At 43.1% G+C, this 21,741-nt stretch overlaps 1 protein-coding gene across 1 annotated transcript in view; it reads left to right on the forward strand.

Moving 5' to 3' along the window:
- Positions 1-21,741, forward strand: part of cnksr2a (connector enhancer of kinase suppressor of Ras 2a) — a 613,293-nt gene that overhangs the window by 360,339 nt on the left and 231,213 nt on the right. The window contains exon 10 of the mRNA XM_068039874.1: positions 15,373-15,506. Coding sequence (XP_067895975.1) covers positions 15,373-15,506 — 134 coding nt within the window. The remainder of the gene's footprint in view (positions 1-15,372; positions 15,507-21,741) is intronic.

The following is a 21,741-nucleotide window of genomic DNA, read 5'->3' on the forward strand; positions in this document are numbered from 1 at the left end:
TTTACCCAAAGACTGTCTCCAAGGGTCTTGTTTTTTTCCCATTACCTTTTTAGTTATGTCTATTTGCAATTCTGCTCTGTATACCCTGGTAATGATAACTGCAAACTAAACTGTAACTGGAGGGGAAGGAGGTGCTGGAAGTCTAGAGCCTTGGCCTTATGTACATCCCTAAAGCCCAGGTAACAAAAACATAATCTCAAAACTATATTTTATATTTAAACAAAAACTTCCGAAGTTGCTAATAATGGAGACCCACCCTTTAAGGTATCTGTATCTCCAGAACGACTTAGTGGCATTGTTGACCGAAAGAAGTGCCGGCATTCCAGAACAGCTTTAATTCTTTCTACTGGCATTGTAAACTCGGGCCAACTAGTTCTCTCAACCCCAGATAACTGTCTGACAGACATTGTGAAGGGAGATCTCTGCTCAGTGTATCTGCTGTGAAAAATCTCCACAAGATGGAAGAGCTCCATAAACAAATATAACAAACCCAGAAGTTCATGGAGGAATCTATGATTAAGTACCTATTAGAAATGTAATGTTATGGGCAAGTGCAATGGCAGAGGGGTTCAGTGCCAGAGCCCAACAACATCCATTTTGTGATGAAGAACGTAAATGGATCTGCCCTGTTGTTGGCAACTAAAAGGCATGTCGAGTCCATCTGCTATCCTGCAGCGATGTCAGTGTAATTGTTCTGGGAACAGACCAGTGGCTTTGTTTTTAAACAAATAGAATTAATTACTCGCTGTTTTCAATTTTGGGGAGAAAAAACAAACCAGCAATAATGACATCACTGCTGAGCAGCAGTTGGGCTCTTTGAAAAGCTCCATGCTGACATTAACAGAGACTGCAATCTGAGCTATGGAAAATTAGCAATCGAATTCTCATTTCTCCTGAAATAAAAAGATCACAGAATCGCTACCATTCTCCCGCCTTCTCCCCATAACCCTGCACATTCCTCCTTTTCATATAACTGTCTAATTCCTTTTTGAATACTTCAATTGAACCTGCCTCCACCGCGTTCTCAGGCAGCACATTCCAGACCTTAACCACTCGCCACGTGAAAAAGTTTTTCCTCATGTCATTTTTGCTTCTCTTACCAAATAGTTTAAATCTGTGCCCTCTCATTCTCGATCCTTTCACGAGTGGTAACAGTTTCTCTCTATCTACTCTGTCCGGACCCTTCGTGTTTTTGAATACCTCTATCAAATCATCTCTCAGTCTTCTCAAGGAAAACCGTCCTAACTTCTCCAATCTGTCTTCATAACTGAAGTTCCTCATCCCTGGAACCATTCTTGTAAATCTTTTCTGTACTCTCTGCAATGCCCTCACATCTTTCCTAAAGTGTGGTGCCCAAAACTGGACGTAATACTCCAGCTGAGGCCGAACTAGTGTCTTATACAAGTTTAATATAACCTCCTTCCTCTTGTACTCTATGCCCCTATTGATAAAGCCCAGGATACTGTATGCTTTATTAACCACTCACTCAACCTGTCCTGCTACCTTCAATGAGTTCCGCATATACACACCTAGGCCCCTCTGCTCCTGCGCTCCCTTGAGAGTTGTACCCTTTATTTTATATTGTCTCTCCATGTTCTTCCTACCAAAATGAATCGCTGCATATTTCTCTGCATTGAACTTCATCTGCCACCTGTCTGCCCATTCCACCAACTTATTTATGTCCTTTTGAAGTTCTACACTATCCTCCTCACAGTTCACAATGCTTCCATAATAAAAACAAGAAATGCTGGAACCACTCAGCAGGTCTGGCAGCATCTGTGAAAAGAGAAGCAGAGTTAACGTTTCGGGTCAGTGACCCTTCTTCAGAATGCTTCCAAGTTCTGTATCATCTGCAAACTTTGAAATTGTGCCCTGTACGCCAAGGTCTAGGTCATTAATATATATCAGGAAAAGCAAGGGTCCCAACACTGATCCCTGGGGATCTCCACTACAAATCTTCCTCCAGTGATAAAGAGTATATGGGGTAGCACAGTAGCGCAGTGGTTAGCACTGCAGCCTCACAGCTCCAGCAACCTGGGTTTGGTTCTGGGTACTGCCTGTGTGGAGTTTGCAAGTTCTCCCTGTGACTGCGTGGGTTTCCTCTGGGTGCTCTGGTTTCCTCCCACAGCCAAAGACTTGTAGGTTAATAGGTAAATTGGCCATTGTAAATTGCCTCTAGTGTAGGTAGGTGGTAGGAGAATTGAGGGAAGGTGGGGATGTGGTAGGGGGCATGGGATTAATGTAGGATTATTATAAATGGGTGGTTGATGGTTGGCACAGACTCAGTGGGCCAAAGGGCCTGTTTCAGTGCTGTATCTCTCTATGACTCCATGACATAGCAGCCATGTGATAACGACCAGATAATTTATTTTTGTTATGTTGATTAAGGGTTAAATTTTGGCCAGGACATCGGGGATAACTAGGAATAGGAAATATTTCCATACTTCGACATATATTTCTGTGAAGCAAATATTTAACAAAAAAAAAGTTAGTAAAAAGATTGTTCATTTTGCAAGAATTGACTGCAGTGTGGGGTGGAGGTTATAATTAGCTAGGAGATTAATGGACTCGAGGGTTTCATTTAAAGAGGTTGCCTCAACGCACTCAAACTGTTTTATTTAGTTGAAGGTTTTGCAGAAGCAGCATGGTAGGTAATGAAATGAAAACAGGAACAAATTACCTAAGTCAAAATAGTGCATTTCTCCAGTATACTACCAGCTAAACAAAACTCTCTTTGATTCCTATTTTATGTTTGTTCACATTGCATGCCTTGTTTTTCTTAAGCAATGATTTCATACCCTTTCATTTCTTCTTGAGGGTTCGTTGAACAAAATCTGTATATAATATTAAAATCAGTTCAAAGCTGTGCCTAGGTAAGTATGTGTCCCCTGCATTTTTATTGCATTGGGAAGAAATTGTTTTCAAGATAAATGTAATTTCAATTAACAGGAAAGTTAATTGTTGGGAATAAATGCTATTAATTTTAATTAATGGCCTAATTGTTTTCATCTAATCACATACTAGTTATAGTAAATATTATAGTTATAATTATTTCAAGGGCATTCCCCTTGAAATATATATAATATATATTATATAATTATTTAGTGCCTGGGGGAAAGGGTCAACTCTGCATTATGTTGAACTGTTTGCAGGGCTGGCAGCCTTTTAAAAATGGAGCCAGCACCTGCTCCAGCATCAGGTGACGCTTTGCTGCTCCTATTGTGGTGAGGATACTGGAGAACAGCAGTTTATCATCAGAAACTGCTCTAGTCTTGGGCAATCTATGAGAAATCTCATGGGAGATCTACTACTGGCTAATATTTTTCATAAGTTAGATGGAATTTCAGTTTAAAAATTAATTTTAAATATGATAGTTCTGCTTTAAAAAAAATCTAAGCTGAAAGGAAAAGTAAACCTGCCAAAATTTGTTAAAATTATTAAATATGCAACTTAAATAAGTGTTAAATTTTATAACAAGTCTAAATTTGTGATACCAAATGACTTCAAAATAATGTAGTATAGATGACCCTCTCTGAAATAGATAAAGGACATTGACTACTGATGGTAAGCTACCTCTTGTGGACGTCTTCATTGCCATAATAGTGTTATTGTGAAGATTTCTATGCCAGAGACACACCACTTCAGATCTCAGAGCTCCTAGCACAATTTCAGGAGCTAACATTCATGGTAAAATCTAGCTTTGGTGACCAGATTAAGAAATGTTTGTACAGTCTGGGGAAGCAGAATGCATGCAATTGGCTTGACATGGGTTCAGTGCATCTGAGGTGTGTTGCATCTGTAGTGGGGTCACTGGACCCATACAGAATAATTTACTGCAGTCTCTGCAAATATAAATTCCCTGGACAATAACTGTGGTCCCTCCCCCACCCTGCAGAATTTCATCATGACCTGGATTTAAGACAGTTGAGCAAGCCTTCAAATTAGGTAGTGGAGTACTCCACATTGAGGGCTGAATTTTGTTGTCCTGCCATCGGGAGCAGCGGCGGGTGTAGAAAATGGTTGCCGCTCCATACTGGAGTTGCCCGCCGTGATTATGTGTGGCCACTTAAGATATTGACGCCGACTGCCCAACCCCCCCCAATCACATGGCAGGAGCAGCATTGGCCACGTGTTCACAGCGTCACCTGATGCTGGAGCAGGTGCTGGCACCATTTTTAAAAGGCTGTCAGCCCTGCAAACAGTTCAACATAATGCTGAAGTGACCCTTTCCCCCAGGCACTAAATAATGCAGAGTTGACCCTGTCTCCCTTCCACCCCCATATCCACAAAATATTGCAGAGTTGCCCCTACCCCCCCTCCCCCTCTTATCGTTACACACAATGCCTTCTCCCACCCCCATCTATACTCGGAATGCAGAGTTGACCCCTTCCGCCCCACAATACTTAGAATGCAGCGGAGACCCCTTCCCCCCCCCTTGATGGCGCCAGCTTCTCCTGGACAAGAAAGCGAAGGCATGAGTGCCGCACATCGCGCTGAAGATCGGGAACAGATGGGAAGATCATGGCAGATGACATGGTAATGTACTCAGATAGAGATTGTAAATATTTAACCAGGGTCCTGTTGCAGAGTGGCGGAGGGGCCGCCCTGGGGAGCTTCCCCGCCTCTGGGAAGATCAGGCCCGGCAATCCAGGTGTCGGGTTCCGTGATGGCCGATGCCTCTCCGATTCTCCCCACCCCTCACCGAATGCTTTCCAAGCTTTTTTATGTGCATTTGAATAATGAAGAGGCTGTTGATATAAAATGGTGCGAGGAAGAAAACATAAAATTTTAACTGTGTGGAATGTTCCAGTTCTCTCTATGGCCACTGTTAACACAAAATAAAAGCTACGCACATCTCATGACAATTATGTTTTAATTGTAATCTCATTTTGTTACCTGTTTGGTAAGCATAATTTGGAGCAAATAATATACTCCTACATTTTAGCAGCATAGATGACGTGGTGACCAGGAAGAAAATGTTGTAACCTTACTGTGTGCAAGATTGTAGCTTTAAACCTGCTGAAGAGTCTACTTATTTTTGATTTGATTTAGATTTGATTTAGACCATTAACCACCCATTTATACTAATCCTACACTAATCCCATATTCCTACCACATCCTCACCTGTCCCTATATTCCCCTACCACCTACCTATACTAGGGGCAATTTATAATGGCCAATTTACCTATCAACCTGCAAGTCTTTTGGCTGTGGGAGGAAACCGGAGCACCCGGAGGAAACCCACGCAGACACAGGGAGAACTTGCAAACTCCACACAGGCAGCACCCAGAGTTGAACCTGGGTCGCTGGAGCTGTGAGGCTGCGGTGCTAAGCACTGCGCCACTGTGTTAACAGTAACATCAGGTTTAGTGGTTCTTCATTTTATTTTGTTTTCCTTCCTCTCCTCACCCTGACCCTTGGAAAAATCTTTGCAGTGCACCAGCTCCTGAGTTTCTGCAAATATCACTATTTTATTGAGGGTAAATCGTGTTTGACTAATTTGCTAGAACAGGCTCGAGGGGCTGAATTGCCTACACCTGCTCCTAGTTCTTATGTCCTTTATATTGTCTTCATCAATGCCAAGTGTTTGGCGTTTTGATATTTTATCTTTCTTTGCAGAAATCTGCTTTCCCTCTGCTTCTGAGCCAAGTTACAGTAGAGATTGTTAATAAAGTGTGAGGAATTATAAATTTAAATTCCCATCCTACCTCATGCATATTACAAGCGAACAAAGATCAATTTTAAAGCATTTGTTGGGAGATATTTTCTGTTCTGTCTGGGCTAATGACCAATATATGTTCCTAGTCTTGATTGATTCAAAAAGAGTAAAAATGGCTTGAGTCCTCCAAATCAGAGTTCATTCATTTTAATCTTTAAGTTATTATTAATATGGTTTTGGGATTGGATGGCGTAGTGTGGTTCGCACAGGGCTTTAAACTTCTGGGACCTGAGTTCAAATCCAGTCCCAAATGAAATCATAAAAGTCCTTTTTCTATCAGCTCCATTTATCATATGTGTAATGAGATTTGGCAGTCTCAAACTCATTTTCCATTCTAATAGACATGGGCCATTGCACAGAAATTGTTCAATATTGAACATACAATGGAACTATATCGGAAATCTTACTCAAAGAGCCTGGAGGGATGGTTATTGTGGAAATTGGAAAGGTTGGCACTCAAATATGGGTCATGTAGTGGAAATCATGTTGCTATTTTATAAAATTAATAATTCCTCAAGGCTTGAAAAATCAGCTCCTCTCCCCATAGTATGAATTGACTTGAACCAACTGATAGTCCCTTTCCCCTGACCGGCATTCATGACCAAATTGACTTAAACAATTCAATAGAGAAGAAAAATGTTGATGGATCCTTTGACATCTAGATGAAGATGCCAGAGCAATGATTAAAACTGTCCCTGATATTTCAGATATTATAAAGCGCGATCTCTTCATCAAAATAGAATGTATGTCGGAGTGTCTGCCTCCTATAGTTTCCTTTGACAGATCACCTGCAAGATTGATGCAGTCAACTGAGGAAATTATGAATGATGAAAGCCATTGGCTTCCATTACCTTTATAATTAAACAAAACTATTTGAAACAGTGCTGTGTTCTGACGACTCCCAAATAATTGTTTCAGTATCTTAATCATTTTTCCCTCCCTCTGTACTTGCTTAAAACCTGTTAGATCTGTAACATTTTCCAGTTCTGAGGAAAGGTCGTTAACCTAAAATGTTAACTCTTTCTCCACCTGCTGAATATTTCCAGCATTTTCTATTTATTTTTCAGATTTCCAGCATCTGAAGTATTTTGTCTTTGTAGAAAGACAACAGACCTTGTTACTCTCACTTTGTTATTTTAGGCTGCCCTCTTTTAGTATAATTGAAACTGTAGGCATTTGGAAGAAGAAAGGAAAAACTTGTATTTATATAGCACCTTTCACAAACGCAGGGGGATGAATTTTCGGGCCCCCAAAGTAGGGCACGGAGGTGGGGTAGGGGCCCTGAAAATATCAGTGCCGGTCAGCATGTCAGTTTCAGGACGCTGTTCCCTGTGCCGGCAATGTTAACCAGTGCGGGGGGAGGGTGGGACAGTGATCCCATTCTCCTCCCCATTGAGGCCAATTTACAAAGCTTGTTCACAGCTTGTTGGAGGGGGAGGGTGGAATGTTGAAGGGGGCACACATGTTTCAAGAGCTGTCTGTTGCAGATCTGCTGAAGGAAGGTGGAAAACAGAGTGGGAGCCGTTTCTGGCTGCCTCAGGGCATCACTCCAGCCACATAAGAGGGTCAGTGGGACAAAGGGGTTTCAGCATTTGTTAAGGAAGTTTCCTTGGCACTGCGCAGGTGGTGGGGAGAGTGGGCTCAGTGCTCGGGCATTCAACAGGGGACATCACCCACTGGCATCATAGGGGCAGAAGAGTTGGGGCAAGGCTGCCAAGGAAAATTGGGTGGCCACCTGTCCAAAAGGAAGGCTGCACCTGGAAATGGGGCCATGACTGTCAGATTTTGGGCCCAGTGGCAATGAGGGGCAACACCCTCTGCAAGGAAGATGGAACCCTGAGCAACAGGAGGACATGGGAAAGAGGGGCAGAAAGGCAACCGAGGCCATACCTTCATCACGGGAATTACCGCTGCAGACGGAGCTACCCGGAGATGACCAAAACCTAGTGCTGCAGGAGACCGTGATTCTCCAGGCAGATGGTCACAGACATCTGTGCCCTCATTGCCACAGACCTCACACCTCACAGCATTGGTCGCTATGCCCTGCCAGCAGCTGTCAAAGTTACTGTGGTCTTGAACTGCTTTGCTTCTGGTTCCTGCCAAGCATTTGCTACAGGTGGCTGCACACCACTGCATCTTGCAGGTCATTGATGCCCTCCTTTCCAGTGCTGAACAGTACATCCATTTCACGACAGATACGGTCTCGCAGTGACAGAGGGCGTTGGGTTCCTCTGCTGGATTCCCCCAGGTGCAGGAGATCATCGATTGCACCTATGTGATCATCAAGGCACCCAGTGACTGGCCAGTCAGATTCATCAACAGGGAGAGCTTTCACTCCCCTCAATGTCCAACTGGTCTGCTATCACAACAAGAGCTTCCTGCATAGCCAGCATTTTGTGCAGGAGGCGGGGTTCCCGGTGCCAGGCCATGCGGCACAGTGGCGCAGTGGTTAGCACCGCAGCCTCACAGCTCCAGGGACCCGGGTTCGATTCCGGGTACTGCCTGTGTGGAGTTTGCAAGTTCTCCCTGTGTCTGCGTGGGTTTTCTCCGGGTGCTCCGGTTTCCTCCCACAAGCCAAAAGACTTGCAGGTTGATAGGTAAATTGGCCATTATAAATTGTCACTAGTATAGGTAGGTGGTAGGGAAATATAGGGACAGGTGGGGATGTTTGGTAGGAATATGGGATTAGTGTAGGATTAGTATAAATGGGTGGTTGATGTTCGGCACAGACTCGGTGGGCCGAAGGGCTTGTTTCAGTGCTGTATCTCTAAAGTCGGGTGCAACCCGCCTCAGCCCATTGGGAGGAAGGGTTCAAATGAATTCCCAAAGGGCATCAACAACAGAAAGGAGACGTGGTGAGTTAACATCATTATTTTATTCTGCGTCACAACCAATACACAACTACTCTTTACTGTATACCAGTGACCCTCTATGTGCTTCCAGATGCTATTTTTAAATCTTTTCTGGGCACTCCTACGTGGTGCTACTGCTGCACTGTCAGCAGGCTGCTGACCTTGCTGCCCCTGGCTTGGGATGACCTTGGCGGCTGTCCTCTAGCTGCCTGAGACCTGGAGGATCCCGGCACACGAGGGGCCTCCTGCAAAGGTGCACAGCCCACCTCTGTCGGCAGAGATGATGGTGGCACTAGCATCACTGGCAGAGGGGCTTTGGAACTACTGTCCACACCAGGAGCACCCTGAGAGGAACCAAATGCAGAAGGCAGCTGCTCCTCCCCACTTATGAGGCACATGTACCTCCATGCTGACCTGAGAGGGACATAGACCTAGTGGAGACTCCAGATGCCTTGATCCCCCTCTCGCCTTGCCACTGCTGCATGGAACTGGACAAAGCGATTGTGTGCAGGTCAGTGCGTATATCTGGCAGTAACTGATTGTTCTGCTGGATGTGACTCTCCATGAGAGTTGCCAATCTCTCGGTAGAGGAAGCCAGGCATGCAACCAGCAGAGACAGTACTGCACCCAAGGCCTGGGTGGACCCCTACATCATCCACACTTGTGCACGCAAAGCCTCTGGTACATCTGCCAGATGTTGCCTGACCTCTCGCTGCAGCATTTTCCGTGTTGCTGCTGACAACAGAGGCTCATCATCAGCCTAGGGCTCAACGTCCTGGGGCTGCCATTGACCAGAAACTTAACTGGACCAGCCATATAAATTGCGTGACTACAAGAACAGGTCAGAAGCTGGGAATTCTGCAGTGAGTAACTCACCACCTGACTCCCCAAAGCATGTCCACCATTTACAAGGTACAAGTCAGGAGTGTGATGGAATATTCTCCACTTGCCTGGATGGGTGCAGCTCCAACAACATTCAAGAAACTCGACACTCTCCAGGACAAAGCAGCAGATCGGCACCACATCCACCACCTTAAACACACTACCGACGCACGGCGGCGGCAGTGTGTGACATCTACAAGATGTACTGCAGCAATTTGCCAAGCCTGCTTAGACAGCACCTTCCAAACCCGCGACCTCTACCGCCCAGAAGGACAAGGGCAGAGATGCATGGAAACACCACCACCTGCAAGTTCCCCTCCAAGTTACATACCGTCCTCTTGGGAACTATATCGCAATTCCTTCATTGTCGTTGGGTCAAAAACATGGAACTCCTTTCCTTAACAGCACTGTGGGTGTACCTACACCACATGGACTATAGCAGTTCAAGAAGGCGGCTCACCACCACCTTGTCCAGGGCAATTAGGGATGGGCAACAAATGCCAGTGACAGACACATCCCATGAAAGAATAAAAAAACGGTTCAGACTTCCCACAGACCTCTGACTGCCATGACCTGGGCTGTCACTGCCTCTGTCAGCTGCCCGGGTGCATCTGTGCTGTGCTCACCAAATTGCGTACCCGAATCTAAATGTATGTGACTACCCACCGACGTGGGAGTATCTGCACTGGTGGAGAGTGCGAGGGAATTATGTGACGGTGAACCCTCTCTCCTCCTCCTCAGAGGTGACTGACTATCCTCCAGCCTGTTCAGCTCCTCGTACTTGTCGTTCATCTTGACCTACATGAGAAATCATAGACATTGCAGGATTAGGGTCTGCCCATTGTGACATTCCAATCATCCCAACCGTGTTTCCCCATTGATACAATGGCAATCACATGCGCAGCATGGCTCTTTGATCATAAGATCGTAAGATCATAAGAATAGGAGCAGGAGTAGACCATTCCGCCCCTTGAGCCTGCTGCACCAATCAATAAGATCATGGCTGATCTGATTGTGGCTTTAATCCACTTACCTGTCTGCTGTCCATCAGTCTTGATTCCACTGTTCACTGGTAAGTAAGTGTTATACACAGCTGACCTCACATTATTTTGTAATGTGAGCTCATTTTAATAATTTGCATATGTCACAGATTAGCTGATGTTCAGAAAGCGTACTAGGATTGCAAGACAGAAAAACAAATGCTCTAGCAGATCTTAAAGGGGCTATTGTTTGTAATTAAAGATGAAGGTGAATTAGGCATTTTCCTGTTACCACAGAGTGTAGCAGCTATGCATTAAATGAGTATGCCTGCTTCTTTCAGGGATGCAGCTCTGGGAGCACAACTGCAGGAAATTCTGCAAAAGAAGGTTGCCTTCTTTGGAACTGATGTGCACCCTCCATTATATCCACTACACAATGTGTTTCAACCTTGGATTACCTCGCCAAGGTCAAAGCCGACCTACTGTTTCTGCAGGAGTGTGGAATACCACACCTCAGCACCTACAGGCAATGGTTGCAATGGTGGTCCCACGGGCCACCGATCTGGTCAGGGGGTAATGATTCCCGTTCCTCCAGTCTGGGTATTCTGCTGTGGGGAGGTAACTTCACCGTCTGCGAAGTTAAAGAGGTGGTGGGCGGTCACCTCTTCATAGCAGATGTAATGTATAACAATGCTCCGCTCTGGTTGATCAATGTGTATGCCCCAGTTCAATGCAGCGAGCGGCTGATCGGCTGCCAGCTGCTCCCACTGCTGCTGGCGACATCCAGGCCGGTCATTCTAGGCGGTGACTTCAACTGCATCATCGATGCAGCTGGACGATCCAGCAATGACGACAGCAAACTGGACGCTACATCCAGATTCCTAATAGAAACAGTGAAAGATGCCAAGCTGCTTGACGTCTTCAGCAAACCTGCAGACGGATTGCAGCGTAGATACACATGGTCAAGATTGGACCGGTCTGCCCGTTCCAGGTTTGACTTCCTGTTTGTGTCCCGTGCTCTCACGGTCAGATCCACTGATGTCAAGCCGGTGTTCTTCTCCGACCATTGCCTCTTAATGGCTGACTGTCACTTACAGGACGACCAGCAGGTTGGCAGGGAGACATGGAAGCTCAATGCTACACTGCTAACCCCAGAGAACGTTGAGGAACTCAAAAGGGATTACAAAAGTTGGAGGACCGTGAAACCCCTCTGAGTCTCCAGTTCACTGGTGGGAGGCGATCAAGGAGAACATCATGAGGTTCTTTATCTTCAAAGGTGTTCAAAGAGTGAGAGTGAGACAGAGAGAAATGTCCTGACTCCAGAAAAGTATACAAAATCTGCTCCGGCTGCAGTCGATGGGGGTCGAGGTCAAGGAGGACCTCCATGAGGTGAAGAGCCAGCAGGCCTCACTCTTTGCCACGGAGGCCTCCAAGATCATCTTCCGGTCCAGAGTCCGCTCCATTGAGCAGGATGAGACGTGCTCGTGTTACGTCTTCCAAAAGGTACACAGAGAGAGTTCTGTGATCAGAAGCCTGAAGGAAGAAGATGGCTCGGCAATGTCATTGCAGTCCAGCATACTAAGGATCAGCAAATCCTTTTATGCTGGGCTGTATGACGCGAAGCCCACAGACAGCAGAGCCTCCCAGTCCTTCCTGTCATCTATCACAGAGGTCTTAGATGACAGCATGAGGGAGAGACTGGACAAGCCGTAAACTCTGGATGAGCTGACAAAGGCTGTCAAGTCCTTCAAGACGAGTAAAACCCCCGGAAGCGATGGCTTACCGGTTGAGTTATATTCAGCCCTGTGGGACTGGGTCGGCCCAGACCTGCTTGAAGTATACGAGAGTATGCTCCTGGCCAGCAGCATGTCAGAATCCATGAGGAAAGGCATCATCACCCTCATCTACAAGCGGAAGGGGAAGAGGGCAGAAATCAGAAATTGGCGGCCCATCTCACTGCTTAATGTAGACTACAAGATTCTATCAAAAGTCATAGCCAGTCAAGTCAAGTCTGCTCTGGAGTTGGTGATTCACCCTGATCAGACCTGCACTGTACCCGGTAGGAAGATGTCTGATAGTCTCGCACTACTCAGGGATACGATCGCCTATGTACGGGACAGGAGGGTGGATACCTGCCTCATCAGCCTGCACCAGGAGAAGCCTTTGACATGATACAGCTATACATGATGGACGTGCTTTCCAAAATGAGGTTTGGGGAGGGGATCTGCAATTGGATCAAACTGCTCTACACAAACATCAGTGGCGCAGTCTCAATCAATGGGTGGGAATCAGAAAGTTTCCCGATCCAATCTGGAGTCAGACAGAGCTGTCCTCTCTCCCCGGTCTTGTTTGTTTGCTGTATTGAACACTTTGCTGAGTCGATTAGGAAGAATGCGAGCATAAGAGGGGTGACAATCCCAGGCAGTGGAGGCACTCAGGTTAAAACCTCCCTGTACATGGATGACGTTGCCATCTTCTGATCGGACCCGCTGTCTGTGTGCAGACTGATGAGCATCTGCGACCACGGCAAGAGCGAGGCCATGTTCTTTGGGAACTGGGCTGACCAATCCTTTGTCCCCTTCACCTGAAGGTGCTGGGGATATGGTTCGGAAGGGTTGGGGCATGCACCAAAACCTGGGAGGAGTGAGTAGCCAGGGTATAACATAAGCTGAGCATGTGGGAGCAGCGATCTCTCTCCATTATGGGTAAGAACCTGGTCATCAGGTGTGAGTCTCTCACGTTGTTGCTGTACGTGGCGCAGGTCTGGCCCATACCCCACTCCTGCGCTGTGGCGGTCACCCGAGCCATTTTCCGCTTCATCTGGGAATCCAAAATGGACCGGGTCCGGACGGACACGATGTTCAAACCTCTGGATAAGGGCGTGAAAATGTACCCAACATCGCCCTCATCCTGATGACTACCTTCGCGTGCGACTGCATCAAGCTGTGTGTAGACCTCCAGTACGCAAACTCCGAGTGTCGCTACGTGCTGAGGTTCTATCTGACCCAGTGTTGCGGAAGATGGGCCTGGTCACATTGCCACGGAATGCTCTATCCAGTTGGACCGTGCCGTACCACCTATCCTTCGTGGAAAAGTTTCTGCGGAGAAACACCTTTGACCACCAATCCATCAGGCAGTGGTCTGCACGGAATGTCCTCAAGGCCCTACGGGAAAAGGAGATGGTGGATCCTGTCGGATGGTTCCCCGAGCAGACTGCCGAAGTCATTTGGCGGAATGCCTCATCACCTGAACTTTCAAACAAGCACCAAGATGTTGCTTGGCTGGTGGTGAGAACGGCCCTCCCCGTCAGATCCTTCCTGCACGCCCGAAGTCTCACCCCCTCTGCACAATGCCCACGAGTGGCTGTGGTGGGGAAGAGATGGTTGCCCACCTCCTTCTGGAATGTGTCTTTGCAAAGCAGTTGTGGAAAGAGATGCAGTGGTTTTTGTCCAGGTTCATCCCAAGCAGCTCTGTAACACAGGAGTCTGTGCTCTACGGGCTGTTCCCAGGGACGCACACCGAGATAAACATCAACTCTGCTGGAGGACTATCAATTCAGTGAAAGACGCCCTTTGATCTGCCCGAAACTTGCTGGTCTTCCAGCGCAAAGAATTGTCCACGACCGAATGTTGCAGACTGGCACATTCCAAGGTCCAGGACTACATGCTGACGGACGCACTAAAGCTTGGGGCAGCCGCAGCAAAGGCTCAATGGGAAAGACCACTGTGTAAGGTCCCCCCACCAAGCTGAACTGAGGGGCTGGATCCATGGAAAACCCCTCGAACTGTATCCGGAAAATATTTGTTTGCAGTAAAATGTACATGGCATGTAAAATGAAATGGAAGGGTTGTGAGGCAACTCACTCCTGTATTGAAGGAAACTGATCTCCTTTGCACTCTTTGTATTGTTTGACTTGGTGATGTTTGGAACTGTTTTGTAATGTATTTTTTACAGATATTTATGAATAAAGTATATTTTGGAAATAAAAAAAAGATGCGCACCCTCCAATCACAAACTAAGTTCGAAATGCCTGGGTGGAGATGGTGGGAGCAGATCTGCAGTCTCCCACATCCATCAATCATGGGAGCAAATGCGTGAGAATTTTTTGACCACGAAGATTATCAAGATGAGTACTCACACTTTGCCATCTTAGGATGTGATGGTGAATACTAGCATCAGTTGAGTCTCACTCTGGTGCTTCTTTAATAAGCAGTCTTTCAGTTAGTTGATACATGGATGTTCATATTGTTTCAGGATCTGCTGTGTTGCTGCAAATGTCAGACACAATTATAAGCACCAAGCGCATTCAGTTTGTTTTGTTGAATGTTTGTGGATTTGCACAAAATGGCATCTTGGCTGGGAAGTTAGCTGACATAAATCTCTGCTCTTCTAAATTCCAACCTGTGTATGTTTTATACCTGCTTACAGGAAATAGGTGGCACTTAATGGGCAATATCAGATACAGACTGGAAGGGATGGTTAGCCTTTGATGCTCTCTCAGGAAAGAGCACAACAAATTCTGGAACCAGAGGCCTTTGAGTCAGTGAGGGGAGGGGGGAAGTTGGAGGTTCTTGGAGCATCTCCTCTAACTGACATGAGCAGCACCAAGGGAGATCTTCTAGCAAGTAACAATAATTGCAAGATGGCAAATAATTTGTTACTTATTGAGATAGTTTTATAAAATTGACGATCTGTCATGATTTTAGATCTAAATTTATGGCAATCTTTGTGTCAGACATTAGTGTCTCCTGATCATATAACAGATTTTGTCTTAAGTTATCATTTCTGTGGTAATGCATAGTACTTGTATCTGTATCTATGTTTTTATTGTGAACTAACCTTGTCTTTAAGTTTTGACATCAGTTAATATTAAATTCTGTTAAAATCAGAAATTTTGCCTTACCTGTTAATAATTCTTTATTTTCTGTTTTTTAAATAGCCAATTATGCCAAAAAGTCCAACTGGTAGTGTTGCCACGCCAACCGGTACTCTCTGTACACCTACAAAGCGAGACAGTTCTGCACTTCAGGATCTTTTCATCCCCCCTCCTCCATCAGAGCCATATACTCCCAGGTAATCATTTGCTATAATTAAAATGTTTTATTTTACATGTAGAAAGAAATCTTATAATAAATGTTCCTGTGCATCACTTTTGATAAAATGCATGATATAATATGATACATCAATTATTCATCTGATGCAATTCAATTTTATTTATAGCTGATACCTTGACACAGTGTACTCCTGTTAAATCTAGAACTGATTTTCTATAATTTTGCATGCATTTATGAAATCAATATGTTGCAAAATATGCTGCAGCACAAAGTCATTTATTGAAAGGATCTATATTTAAATTATATGAGTATTTAGAAAAAATAAATGAATTAGAATGTTACCAGTGGACTAAAGTGTAAGCAATATATCAAAGCAATGATTAGAATAGGTATTTACAAAGGTTGGAGTGTAAAATACATTTCCCTTACTGTACACCAAAAAATCCTTGATCTGATTGAAATTTTCCCAAATTCAAGCTGCTAATGATTTCTTATTAAAATCTATTCATTCTTAATGCAGTCAACATTACATTGTTCTTATTTCCTTTGAACTTAATGTATTTACAGCAAATAATATGAAGAGCAAAGCTAAGATTCATATCACAATACCACGAGTGGAACAGTCCACTGATAGAAGCTGGAATAATAAACGTGGTGATGAAACTGAAAATTTACATTCAGCGTTTCATCTTTATGGCATTTTATGAGAATTTTTGTGTTGGTATTTCAAGTGTCCACATCGAGCACTGCCAGGTCTGGTCTTGTACAACTCAGTTCCCAGGGAAGCTCCATCTACTCTGGTATTTGGATATCACGACAGCCATTCTGTGGCCTCTTTGCAGTGGGTTTGTCAATTCATTGCAGTGCTAAGAGTGATTTTGTGCAGTGGATATGTGCCCACTAGGAACTGGGTTGAGATTTTCCAAAGTCATTACACATGTGACCTAACAAGCAGAAGTGACTTACATCCCGGCAGTTTGGGCTGGATTTGAATGTGTCCCAAAGATGAAAGGCCAGCTTTCAATCCATCATACCACACTCGTCCCAATATTCAACATTCTACATTTCTTCATGTTATGATGCTCGTTTTAAAAAAAAAAGTCATTATTTGTGCATATCTTCAAATGTTCATATAAAAACAGAAAATGCTGGAAATACTTAGTAGGTCTGGCAGCATCTCTGTGCACAGATGCTGCTAGACCTAGTGAGTATTTCCACCATTGTGTGCTTTTATTTCAGTTTTCTAGCATCCATAGTACTTTGCTTTTGCTTCAAATTTTCATGTTGAATTGGATATACACTGTAATAGAACAGATGCCTCTATAAATAAAGCGGGTTAGAACCACTTTAAAGTTTTAACCAAAAAATATATACATTTAACAGGAGTATACATCAAAGTGTTGGGGATTAATATAATAATTATAGTCAAAATTATGCATGATTTTAGGAAAAAATAGTTCTTCCATATACAGTGGTACCAGAAAAAAACAGTTGATAATTTTCACTTTAAACAGGTACTGCTAAGTATTTAAAGACAGCAAAAAAAATTATCAGAAGATGGCCTTTAACTGGGATGTAGTTAAAAACATTTTTTTTTTAATGCACACAGCTACAATTTTGGACAGATACTTACTTTAAAATCACCACTTGGTGATGTAACATTTGTTTCAAGAAGCCTCCTGCAACCATTTCATCAAAGAACTATTTAGCTATGCTATGTCAAACGAGGAGCAGTGTTCCTTTAATATTCTGTCGCACTTTAATTCTGCAAACATTGGTTGGAATTTACAGACTGGATTGACCATTTCAAAGCATGTTTTTCACACTCCTTGGCAGTGTGATTCTTAAAAGGTTTATTTCTTTGGATACATGTCTCGTTGCAGAAGGAATTTTAACTACTTACGATACAAGCATGTTGATGTTCTTGTGCAGTGTATTTCTGAACTGTGCTACCAAACTTTGGAGCTGCCTCCACTATATTTCAAAGGGGACATCCAACTTTGTTGATACAACGCTATACATTCTTCCATCTGTCTGTAAAGTTCATAACAAATGGATTCAGCCTTCTCAGTGTGCTTTGGTAAATGTTGATTCTATTTCAATATTACTTCTCCTCAGTGTTGGCCTGTGTCCCACTGCCATGCTGTAGTGCCTACTTTCAAACATCTTGTTTCATACTGTGAGCATTGTTCAGGTGAATCCTTGGCGTCTTAGTTTTTTTGTCATTTTTAAGGATTTCTCCAAGCAGTTTTCACACTTCTGCTCCCTTTATGAGAGGAAAGGTATGATGAAACTCCATTCACTGGGTAATGTCTGGGGTAAGATGGAGTGGAAGTGGGCAAAAGCATGAATTTCAGAGCTGAATTTTAGAGTGTGACAGCATGTGAAAATTACACCATTGAGCATCCAAAACTGAACTAAAGCCCCACACAGCTAATAAATCAGGAAGGCCTTGCTTTTGTACAGATTTCCAGTTACATTTTTAAAATAGTAATTTCACAAAAATAACTCGCATAGTGTGGGTATTTTTTTAAATGTTCCAGATGTTACGTGAGTTATATTTGTGGGTGCTTTATATGTATGACTTTTTTTACAGAAGGCTGGGAAGTTCCAGTATCTCTAGAATTAACAGGTAAGTCCCTGTGAGATGTGTCTGTTCAATAATTGTGAACCAGTGATTGAGTTAATCTTAGAACAGAAAGATATGTGTTTGCAAGCAAACCTGTTTAAGCATAAATTCACACGATGAAAAACTCTTTCACGTTGTGTTTTGTTGCTGTGCATTAGAAGAGAGTGTAGTTGGACATTGTGTATGTTCATGAATGGAGATGGTCTGGATTTTATTGTTACAGAATGAACAAAAAATGAAGGCTAAGATAAATTTCAAAGGCGGAGATGTCACCGTTCCTGTTTTCAATATGGATACCCTGAATTTTTCAATAATATTTGGGTGTCTAAAATTTCTTGAGCAGCCTGCAAGAAAGTTTGGATAAACTGGGTTTTACTGAAAAAACTTGGAGCCTTTCTTTTAAACACAACAAGTTGGCATTTTTGTAAAGATGAGAGATGAAATTGTATTGCAGTATTTCTTCGTACTGTAATGAATTCTGATTCTGGGCAAATTTAGGAGACCACTATGCAATCTGCAGTCCTCATTTAGCCTGTATTTTAGTGAATATTTAATACAAATTTTAATACAAAGCTTAGTTTTTCCACCCTCAATGCTGCTAATTTCATATTTTGAATTATTTGCAAATCTGAAACATTGCACAGCTGTAATTAAATTTCGACAACAAACTGTCCATGAACATTTTCTGTTCTTTGTCTAGCCTCTTCCACATGCCATGAGTTCCATTCCGTGTCAGCACTCTAAACAGGAGAAGCCATACTTCTGTCCCTAAAGAATTTGTGTTGGACTATTCCGATATTATTTTTATAATATCAATGTGAGTTTTCATGCACTACACTTAAAACTGTTTCAGTGACACAATGACTCAATTTTATTGGTCTTGCTATAGCAGTTCATGCAATCACAGCATATTTCATCACAATCAAAAGCAGTTGATTATTTTCACTGAAGTTATATCTTAGCAAACGCACTTTAAACAGCTAGTGCTAAATATATATGTACAACAAAAATAAATTTACCTGGGATGTGGTTAGAAGCATATTTTTAAAAAATACACACAGCTACAATAATATCTTGAAGCTTGAAATGAGCAGCCTGTTCAAAAGAAAAATTTACCAAAGTGTCAGCTTGGCTTAGATGATAGTATTTTGACCTCTGAGCCGGAGGTTATAAGTTCAACCCTCAGTCCAGTGCTTGAGCATGTAATTTACTACATCTGTTGTATTGCCCAAGGGAATGTCTTTGAGCAAGACAGTAAATTTAACTCTCTGTTCAGCTGTAAGTTTAAAGTAGTTTAGGGAGTCCTTCTGGTTTCCCGGCCAAAAATCCTGCTTTAGCCAATCACAGCAAAACAAAACAGAATAAGTGGTTTTTCATCTCACTTGCTGTTCTGGCCCAGGGATAGGCACTGACATGTTGCACAAAGGACATTTGACAAAATTATTGACTCAGCCATGGAAATGGGGTCAATTAATCTGTATATAAAGTGTACAGCCAACCTAATGCCATCAAAATACAGTCCTCTTTAAAACACATTTCTCTATAAATAAAGTAGCTAGATGTACAAACATCAATGGAGAGCAGCACAATTGTATTAGCTAGCTAGCAAGCAAACTAGTATGCAATGCCAATCGAATTACTTTTCTTGACAGAATAGAGCTAGCTACACCATGTCGCGGGGTGGTAGATGGACCTTATTGGATGAGCTCTGTGGATTCACACTGTGTCAGGAGTGCAAATTCATCCAATAAACCATGAAACCCAAGGAGAGGATTGTTATTGTGGTCATTGAGGTGAGGCTGTAGAAAAATCAACAATAGCGCGACAGACCATTTCTCACTCTGCTATTGTCACAAGTCAATTTAACCCGTGATGGTCAATGTTTGTGCAACTTTTTCACCTGCTTTTAATATGTGTCTGAAGACAGGGCAGCCAACAAAAGGGCAGTGATCTCCAAATCAGGAGAATTTTATAGGATGGAGCAGATAGTACTTCAGAAGAATCATGTAAAACAGAAAAGCAGAATGGGACAGGAAGGGACAGAGAGATTAACAGTAGGTAACCCAAGACTAGTTTATTCATCTTGACAGGCTGTTCGACTAGATCCTGGATTTTAAAATATAGAAACAACAGCATCTCTCATGGACAAAATGTCATTTACTCACCAAAGCTAGAGACACAATTAAATCAACACGATTACAAATAAAGAGCACCCTCAGTTCCTCCAATAAAGTGATTCTCTTAAATTCACTTATGTTTATATCTCAGTCTATCACTTCTGATTCCGATTCAGCACTGACAAGATAATTACTCACAAAAAGCTTTCCTGCAAAAAGTTGATCGGTTGCTACTGCATGTATTATTCAGTTACAAAATGTTTAGTCACTATCTGTAAGATTGTACTCCAGACTATCCAATGTATGTCCAAGCCAAATCTCTTAGCTGTTAGCAAAGGTGCACATTTAACGTAATGTAATTATATGAAACAGACAACTTTCAAATGACATTGGCCACTCAGGTTATCTGCCCTCAAACTGGATAGTAAATGATACACATTGCAGTTACTGATCTTTGACATACTTGTAAAACTTGTCCTTTAATCCAATTTACAGCAAAAAAAAATCAGTTAATGACTGTTTTTAACATGGTCATTGAAACATAATAAATTTTTACTATGTCTTCCCCGACAGTTTTTAAAACAGCAAATGCAGCATGATTTTATTAAGGCATCGTAGACAGTTCATGATAGATTAAGGTTTATTAAAGCTATTTGCTACAGTGTACATGGGTTAGCAGCATCCTGTTTTTGTCAATATCACTCAGCCCCATTACTCCGCACCCTTGTATTCATGAGGAGTTTGCAATGCTGACTTCTGGAGATTCCTTGGATTTTCTTGCCTGTTTTCTCCTCAATACAATTCTGGACCAATGTGATTCCAAACAGATAGCAGCAGAATTGCAACATTTATATAGAAGTAAAAGACCAGCAACTTTCAACATGTCACTGAGCTTGTATCCCAAGTGAAAGTAATGCATGCCAGAGCATAGAAATTGAGACATTCCCTAAGTGATTTTTGCCATTTTAAAATGAGTTTACATAACACAAACTTTGAAACTTGTGTTTTAAAATAGCCGAGTTGCTAGGTCATTTTAAAAAAACAAGGTTAAAGGCGTGGAGCAGGGGTGTCCAACCTTTTCGCTTGGGGGGCCACATTACAATTTTTGTCTTACATAGGCAGCCGGTGAGACAATTTCAGAAAGATAAACAAATTTAAATATTATGTTACTATTAATGAAAACAACAATAAATGTGCATTTTTGTGAAGAACCTTTAAATGAGAAGACTAATTTATTGACTTCCAATCTTGTCACTATATTGAACTCTAATTTAGTGTGATACTTGTTTTTCTTTGCTTGCACAAGTAATCAATACTTGCCCGCACACTTGTAGAAATGCAGAGTATTCCAGATAGATGTCCATCTGTCAGGAATGATCTTGATTGCGCTCTGTCCCTCCTCTCTCTCTCTCTCTCTCTCTCTCTCTCTCTCTCTCTGTTTGTATCACTCCCCCACTCTCTCTGTGCCCCCCCCCCCGTCTCTGTTCCCCCCCGTGTTGTCCCCCCCC

This window comes from Heterodontus francisci, chromosome 10, assembly GCF_036365525.1.
Source record: "Heterodontus francisci isolate sHetFra1 chromosome 10, sHetFra1.hap1, whole genome shotgun sequence".
NCBI lineage: Eukaryota > Metazoa > Chordata > Chondrichthyes > Heterodontiformes > Heterodontidae > Heterodontus > Heterodontus francisci.